The following is a 10,364-nucleotide window of genomic DNA, read 5'->3' as shown; positions in this document are numbered from 1 at the left end:
TGAGATTACAGACTCATTTAGATTATTTACTGAAGTAATTTATCTTTTTTGCAATGTAAATGTTCTTACAATACAACTTATCTTCAATTTGAACTTAGACAATCAACGAGCTAATATTTGCTTGTTACAATTTTGTTATGCATGCAAAAAAAAATATATATAAAAGACATATTAGTGAAATGTGAATTTAACTTTATTTATTTATTCATTGTTGAAATAAATAGAAAACAGTTACATGTTTACTACAATATAAGCACATTTCCCAATAGGAGCATGGCAGTAGAGCATTTGGGTGGAACGGGCAAAAAATTGCCTTGCCTTGCCTTGTTAACATCACTAGTTAGACAATGGGTTATAAAAGGTTAAAAATGATTTTTATTAAAAGATATTTTTAAAATTTTTAGTGTTAGGACTAAATTGATAGATTTTGCAAATATTGATGGCCAAATTTATTGAATTTTTTTCATTTAGGATCAAATTGATAGAATGCATAAATATTAGAGGGCAAATTTTGTTACTAGACCAATAAAAAGAGCTTGTATTAGCTCAAAGTAGACATGTTCATGGGCCAGGCTACCCGCCTAGACCCGAAGGCTAACTTGAAATTTAGGAGGGTTTTGGGCAAAAAATTAGGCCCGTTTAAAATACAATCAAACCCATTTTTAAGTTTATAATATTTTATATTTGTTATTTGTAACACATTAAAAAAATAAACCTACACTAAATATATAATACTACTCTAATATAAACATTAAAATAATATTAAGATGACTATATAAAAAGTTCAATAAATAAAAAATAAATTTTAAAATAGTATAATATAAATATATTTAAAATATAATATGGGCAAGCCTAAAATGAGCTTGAATTTGCCTTTTGCAATTGTGTGTGGGTTCGAGCAAAATTTTAAGTCCATTTTTTTTGGGCTAGGTCGAGCTTGGGTAAAGCATAAAATATGTTAATATCATATTTAGGCTCAGACCGAACTCAACTCGACCCGAGCTGACCTGACCTATGAGCATCTCTAGTTCAAAGTGATTAAAATATTTAATTTCAAAAATTTTAGTGACTAAATAAAAAATTAATAATTTTGTGAGGAAAATAGAAGGAAAGACATAATTAAATCACCATTTCTATAATTTACAAAAAATGAAAAATAAAAACCTTTTCAGCTTATTTAACAAAAAAAAACTAAAAACTAATTTACGCTTTTGAAAATGTATAAAGATTAATTTTACCGCGGGGAAAATGCAATTAAAAATGTCATTTGATTTTCTCAAAGTAAAAAACTGGAAAAAAAACCTTTTGCTTTTAGGAAAAGACCGAAATGAAAATGGTCCGTTCGTTTTCCTTTCAGCAGTAAAGTAAGACTTTCAAAATAAAGGAAGGAAAGTCCAACTACTATTGAAAATTTGGGATGAGAAAATTATTCAAAACCTTGACATAATATCGCACGATGGATTGGTGCGAAGCTTAGGGTTTATAAGTTTTGAGTTTAGGGCAAAACAATTAGAAACAGGTCTGCGACGGCACAACAATTCTCTACTCTAGTGTACTCTACAGCCGTAAGCAATCCATTGCTCCTTCTCTTTGCTTTGATATAATCAAGTTTGGTTTAGATTTTTCTTTGATTACTAGTTTCTCTCTCTTTTTCTTTGTAGTATGTAATCGTTGTTTTCTAGGGAGATATTTTATTTTATTTTTCCAACATTGATAAGCATGTTTTTAGTTTATATATTCAAAATTTAATGATCTTTTTAATATCATTTTTCTTCCTATTCTCAGGTTGTAGTTCGATGGAGAAAAAGGCGAAGAAAAATAAAGATGAAGATAAAGATAAAAGCTATCGTGAAAGATTAGCAGTACCGATTTCTTTTTTTCCAATCAAGTTCTATTTTTCCCACTAAATTCTTTTTTTTTGTTTAATAATAGTTTGAATTTTTGGTTGCTTTCAATATGCAGATATGTGATAAAGTAGTGGGAGAATTGATATCTATGCTACTGGATGGTGATAACACTTATCTAACCAAGGTATGGCTTTCCTTCATTCTTTTATAATTTGTTTTAGGTTTGGCTTGGTATACAAGGAAAGATGAAAAACTAAAAGAGTAGAAAAATAGAAAAATTGGAAAACAAATTTTTTATTTCCATAAGTGTAATGAAAGGAAAAAAACAAATATTTAAAAAATGCATATACACTTTTCTCATATTTGCTCTCCTCTCGGAATCCAATTACATTTTGCCCTCTTTTAGTAAAAAAATGGTCAAATTAGTTCTTATATCTTAGATCAAAGAGCAAACAGGTCCTTCCTATTAAAAATTTCATCTACTTTTATTGTTAAAAACCGACATGCTTAATATAATAACCAAGCAGTTACAACGACTGGTTTTTAACCTTGTGAATGAATTGAATCTAATGTACAAGGACTAATTTGTCAATTTTTTGAGTGGATGGGGCAAAATGCAATCCGTCTCCTAGTACAAGGGCTGCCATGGTACTTTTACCCATGCAAATCCTGCAATTTCAGGCTCTGTTTTGATAATATTAGAAAACGCATTAATAGTTGGTTTACTTTTTATTGTTTTCTAATCTCTTTTTGAATGTAGGGGCGTGTGCATGAAAGGATGATGGCAGCAACGAAAGCAAAGAATCGACTCCATGATCCACAATTCATACTGCAATTGTTGAGAAATCTGATGGAACCTATTATTGCGGAAAATGGCAGTGTTGACGACGTCCAAGGTGCATTTCAAGCCCTTGAGTCATATTTGACGCAATATGCAAATCCAGTTCAAAAGAAGCGAAGTGCCAAGCACCTTCCTGACTCAATCTCACTCACAGGTATGGTTTTTAAGGAAGTACCACATGTTGATTAATAACATTTATTGATGTGCTTGAGACTGCTTGGGGAATGCCATAGATGGACTTCCTGAACATGTTTCGATGCTTAAGTCAGTATTTGGAGAGAAATCATCATAGTAACAGTAGGTTAAGGGCATGTTGTGTACCTAGGTTTGTTGTAGAAATGATTTTTGTGCTTCATTTCCTTAAATTTGCTTTTCTGCTTGGCTTTGGCTATTCTCTAAATTCAATTACTAGTTCTGTTTTATACGTACAATTGTAGACTTAGTTCATTTTCTTCATTTGGATCATTTTAATCCCTTATATTTTTTGAATTTTGAAATTTCATTCTTAACGTTAAACACTTTCATTAACCAATTAATTGGAATTGTAATGAGTAATATGTGGAAATAACAAGCTGATGTGGCATTATACACATGACAATATATTTGCTGCATCAGATTTTTAAAATAGCGTAACTTAATGAATTTAACAGTAATTATTTGGTGAGAACTGATATTTAAAATTTGAAAAGTACAGAGACTAAAATTTTAATAGTGCACAATAGCATAAACCTTTTAGCAGCTCTTTGATATACATATATACTAATCTTGATATCATTTAAATTAGATTTTCTTATTTGTTATTTGTTTTCTTTATATTTTCAATTAAAGCATCGCAAAAGGAAATGGTGGTGCAGCCGGAGGCTACTGTGGACCAAACGCAGCAATTAATCACAGAGGATAAGTTGTTTAGCATAGTAAAAAATATGGTAAACAAAGTTTTGGGTCCTTATTTAGGAAGGCTACAGAACCAAAAGCTTACAAACCCTGTTAGTATTCTTGGAGATCCTGAGTCTAGCAGAGGAGCTGAGATTCGCAACAACATAGAGGTAAGAGTGTCATGTACATGTAGGAATTATGCGCGTATCAGAACTTGCATAAAGTAGAGCTTGTCTGTCATCCCTTTAATTTCTTTGACGGGCAGTTTATTTCATCTTTCGCAAACTATAAACTGATACGACCATAAATATTCATTTCTTTTATTAATTCTCTGGGTTACAGGTAAAGATCATACTATATATATATTGGCTGGAAATGTTTGTACTTTCTTTGTAAGCAAATTTTGAACTTGGATTATTTTACCTGAACATCAATAACAAGATAGAAATGGTTGGAGCTTAAATATTCGGATTTTTATGTCTTATGATCCTTTCATGTCCTTTTTCTTATGATTCTTAGATTGTACATTCGTTCAAGGAATACATGGAGGATTTTAATGAATTGGAATGCAATAAAGATAAGCGCAATTGTAGAAATGTCATAATGTTGTTTCAACATTGTTTGATCGATTCCACTTCTTTGTAAGAGGCCAAATCAAAACAATAAATATTAGACAAACACACACAAAAGCCCTGAGTAGGAAAGCTGTAAATTTCTAATTCTCTGTCTAATTCTGTGTACTTCTCTACTTATTTACAGGGTCATCATGATGCTGATCCTGTAAGTTTTGGCTTCTATATATTTTTTAAATTCAATTTGCTTAGATTTGGGTCAGATCTGATTCTCTTCTGCATATAGGTTGCTCTGTATATGAATTTGAAAGACTATGGTGGTGGTTTTGAATTATGTAATCCGTCAGGTAATGGCCGCAAGCTGATATTCTATTATGTTAATCTACAGTTATAATTTGATGTTTACATTCTTAAACTGTCAGTATAACAATCTTACTTTTAAATATTAATTATGTTTTCTAGACGACAAGATATACGATGATTCGGGTAAAGGCACCAGTGGTGCTAGAGCAAATCCACACAATATGGAACTGTCACAAGAGAATACCTTTACTGTTCAAGGGTACAACATTTATGAACGCAATTCTAAAGTGCTCACTAATATATTTCAAAAGCACCCTCGTATTGATAACAAGTTTTTCTATTTAGGTGTGCAGATATTCAGAACTCATTACCTGCCGTAGCTGAAGTTCACCATAACCCAGTAATGCATGGCCTCACGAAGAAGTTGGCCAATGCAAAGGGCAAGAGATTGGTTGAAGAGATAAAGGACGAAGCTTATATCAAAAAAGGCAAAATGAAGCTGGTGAATGACAACTGATTCAAAGGAAAATCAACTGATGTTGCTGAAGAAACCAAGGTTTATATAATTGCTTCTTTTCTTTGCAAAAGATTTCGACGTTTAAATAAAGTCCCAATGGGTTTATTGGGATGTTGATGAACTGAAGATACAAAGGTGTGTTTTTGTGTGATGGTTTGTGTGTGAATTTTCTGTTTATTATCAGGAGTCTTCAGTATTGTGAGTTCCATGCTCCTCGTATGGATTTTTTTTCTTCTTCGAACTGGATTATATTCATTAAGAGTTCAATATGCATTTCTTGGTTATGTTAGAAATATTCTTATAGTTATCATGGAGTTTTAGCCCTTAAATTTAAACAAAACCGCCAACTAGAGATGGAGTTACTTGCCCAAACCCGAAGGTGCACCTGAAATTTGGAAGGTTTGGGTAAAAATGTCCTGAGATGCTGTTAAAGCGTTTGGATTAACAGGGGTGAAGAATTATAAATTTGTCTTATGGTTCTTTAGAAAATTATGAAATTATGAAATTAAAAGTTATTATAATAGTAAAATTGCACTTTTCCCTAAAAATTTATGATTCATCTATGATATTTCTTAGAGTAATTTTTTGTACTTCATCCCTATTTAACAGTATCTTATAAGAACAGTATCTTATAAGAAGGAAAGCCCAATGAAGCATACTTATTTTGGTTCATCGTAATGCATTTGTCCATTGGACCAACTATTCCAATACTTAAAAGCCTTAAAAACCTGACTTTTTTTAAAGAAATTCGATACGAAATAGAATCCAATACACTCATATAAAACACATATCTTAATAAACCAAGTAATAATAGTTACATATAAGCATGACATGAGAAGCAAAAATGTTCTTGTTCCTTTTTATTGAGAGGAGGTCCCTCTCTTTGGTAAACCCTCAAAAGTATTTGTTGGATTTTAATCTCAAATTTTTATTTGTATTTGGTATTTATAAAAGTGAAATCTATGTTTTTTATACGACATTGATGGATAAGAATATTATCACTTAACTAATGAAAAGATAAAAATTTAAAACTTAAACTAACTATAACATCTCAAAAACAATACTTTCAATTACAACAAGAACATAAGCAACAATCTTCAATGTATTAGCTATTTATACATTAAAAAAAAAAACCCTCCAAAGCTATTCAACTATTTACCTTGTAGAGTTTCTCTTGATTTGACCACTTGATCTCTTAATAGAATCAATCCTTTGAAGCCTAATCTGTTCTCTAACTTTAGCTATAAACTCATCAGCCTTTTTATCAACATCAGATCCTCCATCTATACCATTGCTTGGACCAACAGCTTCCTCATTGTTTTCACCATTGTTGGTGCTTGAAACAATGCATGTTTTGCCAACAATTTCATCTTCATCCTCACTCTCTGTACCATCATTATCATCATCACTAGTTTCCATCCCATGTTCAATTTCACCATCAACATAGTCCCTTTGTTTCAATAATGGCGGCGGAGGTGGCGGCGGTGATGTAGACCTGTAACTTGTCTTGTTCTTCACTATATCACCATCCCTTGACCGCCATGGAATTAGTGAAGGAAGAACAACGTTATTCTCACCATTATCGACCTCCATAACACGTGATGATTTCAAGCTCCTAACAGGCAAAAGCAAAGGCTTTTCAATTTCATCATCACCTTTCTTTTTAGCTACCAAAACAGTAGGTAATTCATTCCTATAATATTGACTACTCCATATCTGGACCTTACTTTCATCAGACCCAGACATGTTTTCAGCTTCATCATCGAAAAATGACGATGCCTGAAGGAATCTAGACACGAAACACTGTACATTATCGAACATGGACTGGTTGTTGTTGGGTTCTTTATCGGTTTCATCGTTTCGTTGACTAAAAAGCCCGTAAGAAACAGTTATGCCGAAGAACAACAAGCGGAGAAGCTCCCAGCTACGGTTCAACAGTGTTTGGTTGATGAATTCAGGTGCTTGTGAGGGAAAAACTGGGATTATAACCAAGAAAATGATGATTACAACAGCTTTTTTGTAAAGGAAACTCGTGTTGTGCTTGTTTGGGTTTGTTTGGTTTTGTTGTTTTAATAGTTGATGATGTTTGGTGTAAGAATCTGTTTCTGCCATTGAAGAGTTTTATTTATGGCAAAGATTACGGAAAGGGAAGACTTTGGGGTTAAGGAAGGGAGAGAGAGAGTTCATGGGGAAATGTGAAAGCATATTTGAAGCTAATCTACGGGTTGCTTCCCCTTTTTTAAGTTCCCTAAGTGTTCTTTCTACAAATCTCATCTAATAATTGATATTGATTTATTCATAATTTTAAAAAATTAATTCTTAAAGTATAAAAAAATTATTTAATCCTAATTTTAGAAAATTTATATAAATATATAAAAATACATAAATATTTTAAAAAATTAAATTAGATTTGATATTAATATTGTAAAACACATATTCCAATTGACAACCTTGGTATACTGAGAAACATGCATTGTTAATGTAAAAGGTGGCAGCCATGCATGGCAGAATTTGCAAAATTAGGGGCAAAAAAGCAAAGGGAAAAGAATCTGAGTGGGGATATGATTGGAATTAAGGATAAGGCAAAGGGCAAATGGGTCCCATCAAGATGCCAAACGATTCTTCTTTTGGATTGCCTACGCTAGGTTGTAGCTTCTTTTTTATGCCATTAGGAAGAATAAGAAACGCAAAATAAAAGTATTTTGTATTTTCAACAAATTGTTGGTAGTACCGTTATTTTCAATAATTTAGAATTTAATCCTTATATTTCTTTTTATAATTTAATTTTTTATTTTTCAAGTTTTAAAATTCGGGTCCTATTATTAACATTGTTAAAATTTATTCATTAAATTTATTAATGTTTAGATTTAATAGAATAATTTTAAGAATATTAATAATTGGGTTAAAATTTTAAAACTCAAAAATAGAAAATAAATTCTTAAAAATAAAAGTATATGATTAAATTCCAAGTTTATGAAGAGTACAAAAAATTATGAAATATTTTAACCTTGATAATTATATTAAATCTCAATTAAATTTAGAGTTGAAACATGTTAGACATATAAATGGGAGGCAAAGTTTTTTTTGGTATTTCTTTTTTTATACACAAGGGCAAACCAAAAATTACATAGCTGGGAAAAATTGTAAAATTTTGAGTTGTCAAAATAAAAGTTTCACATTTTACCATTTTGACCATCCAAAACTTTACCATTTTATTTTAAGGGGCAGGTTTTAGTCCCAAAAAAGGAAAAATTGCTATGCAATCCTTTAAGATATATTTAAATTATAAATTAATATATAGTCATATTGTACTTTAGTTCTCTTAAAAATTAAAACAATTCCATAAAGTTCTCTAAAAAAAATAATGTAATCATAAATAAAACATAATTAAATTATATTTTAACCTTTTAAAATTTTATAATTTAATTTCGACTCCAAATAAATTTATGAATTAGCTCCTATCTAATAAGTAAAATTATCAAATCAAGGGAGCTAAAGCTCCTAATTATCCCTCTAATGTTGTTTTCCTATATTGAATTTTTTATTACTCGAGCTAAACATTTTGGTATTAACTTCAATTGTTTTTATTCTCCATTTGAATCTATTCCTATATGTGGAACCTTAAATTTAGATGCTCTTAAGGTCCACGCAATGGCTTCGGATATACTTTAATTTTAATAATCAAAATAAGTACCAAAATTATAAGGAAAAGTGACTAAAGAAAACCCAAGAGAATGTTCTTCATAAGCATATTTGGAAGATTGGAACATGGTGTTAATACGATTAATCGAATTAAATTAGTATTAATTGAATTAATCAAAATTTTTAATTATTTAACCGTTAATTAAATTAGAATTTTTTTAAAAAAAATCGAACCGAAATATTTCAGTTAATTTGGTCAGTTAACTGAATTAACCGAAATTTATATGTTTTTTTTTGTTAAAACAAGTATAAAATATATAAAAATAAATAAATTTATAATGTTTATTTGACCAGATTAACCAAATTAATCGAACTAGTAATAGCCTAATACATATAATATATAATATTATTTATTAAGTTTGGTTAATTACCCGATTTCAAACCAAATTAACCGTTAATTGAAATTTGAAAAAACTTTTGACCGACATTCAACCAAACTAGATTAGTTAACCGACCGATTAACCGAATTAGATCAATTTAATCAATTAATTCAGTTTTAACTGAAGTTTTAACAACCCTAGACTGGAACAATTAATATTTTATAACCAATACATTTTATATTAACCAGCAAAGTTGTAAGTTCTTTTTAGTAGTTAAATGATGAGTAATTTTATGTCTTTTAAATGATACTTTGGATTTTTTATTTTGTAAATGAAGAAAATAACATTAAAAGAATTGTTTCATAAATAAAATCCAATATAACTTAATTCCTAATTAAATAGGAATCTTTGTGACTTTTAAACACTTAGGAAATGAAAAATTTTGTAATATATTGTTGATATCAGTGTTTAACAAGGAAGAGATAAGAAGGAGAAGGTAGTGGTGATAAAGAGGTCGATTCACCTGTAATAGGTGGAGGGTCAGAGCACCTAAAGAAAGAGGAGGAAGGAGAAATGAGAGAAGAAGGTTGTACAGTGTTGGATATGCAGGTAAAAGGTTTTAGGGAAGCCAAAATGGGAGAAGATTCTTAATACATCATGCCTTAAGGTATGTATAGGGGGAAGGTCCCCATGCCTAGTAGTGCCATTTCACTAACAACACGGATGGCGGCCCACTCATGTGGTTGGCCAAGTGGCAGGTCCATTATATGTTGATTGTTGCCAAATATAGTACTATGATCTTGCTCTGACATTCCTTTTACTGAGATAGTACAAAGTTGTTAAGCCTTAATGTTCCTCTTTTGGGGGATAAAAATTAGCCACCAAAAGCGGGTGGCCTGATGGAAAGTCCAACGGGTGGCCTCTTCATGGGTGGTGTGAAGTAAACGGATGACTAGTTATAAAGGACCAGCTAGAATGTACAAGACAAAGGGCCATTTGTGAGTGCCTCTTAGGTCGCTTCTCGTATGGTTATCAGGTGGACATTTGATTGGTTCGGGTTTTTAATATCGATAATCAAAGAAATCGATTAAGTCTCGAAAATCAAATAAACTGAACCATATTTGTTTTCAAAATTGATTAAACCAAACCAAACCTAACTTTTGACTTTTGTTTTCTTTTTCTTTTTACAACTTACTTATAGAAAAAAAAATCTATTATAAAATATTTAAAAACAATACTTTGTATTTCAATGAATTTATTTTCATAATCGATGAATACATATTCATATATTAGAAAAATAACAAATAATTTAGATATCATTTTGATAAAATATTTTATTTTTAGATTAAATTAATTGGATAACTTAATTTAATTTAATCGATATTT

General features: G+C 30.5%; 2 protein-coding genes across 2 annotated transcripts; one reads left to right on the top strand and one right to left on the bottom strand.

Moving 5' to 3' along the window:
- Nucleotides 1–1,310: 1,310 nt before the first annotated feature.
- Nucleotides 1,311–5,229, top strand: LOC107933688 (uncharacterized). Its single transcript, XM_016865962.2, has 9 exons — nt 1,311–1,565; nt 1,786–1,862; nt 1,963–2,031; nt 2,608–2,842; nt 3,517–3,734; nt 4,324–4,344; nt 4,423–4,483; nt 4,599–4,698; nt 4,785–5,229. Exons 2-9 carry the CDS (start codon nt 1,797–1,799, stop codon nt 4,954–4,956), a joined length of 942 nt encoding a protein of 313 aa, XP_016721451.1. The 5' UTR covers nt 1,311–1,565; nt 1,786–1,796; the 3' UTR covers nt 4,957–5,229.
- A 737-nt stretch (nt 5,230–5,966) lies between these two features.
- On the bottom strand, nt 5,967–7,191 carry LOC107933703 (uncharacterized). Its single transcript, XM_016865984.2, has one exon. It carries the CDS (start codon nt 7,066–7,068, stop codon nt 6,112–6,114), a length of 957 nt encoding a protein of 318 aa, XP_016721473.2. The 5' UTR covers nt 7,069–7,191; the 3' UTR covers nt 5,967–6,111.
- Nucleotides 7,192–10,364: the final 3,173 nt, after the last annotated feature.

Source organism: Gossypium hirsutum, chromosome A03, assembly GCF_007990345.1.
Source record: "Gossypium hirsutum isolate 1008001.06 chromosome A03, Gossypium_hirsutum_v2.1, whole genome shotgun sequence".
NCBI lineage: Eukaryota > Viridiplantae > Streptophyta > Magnoliopsida > Malvales > Malvaceae > Gossypium > Gossypium hirsutum.
This window is presented reverse-complemented; position numbering and strand designations above follow the sequence as displayed.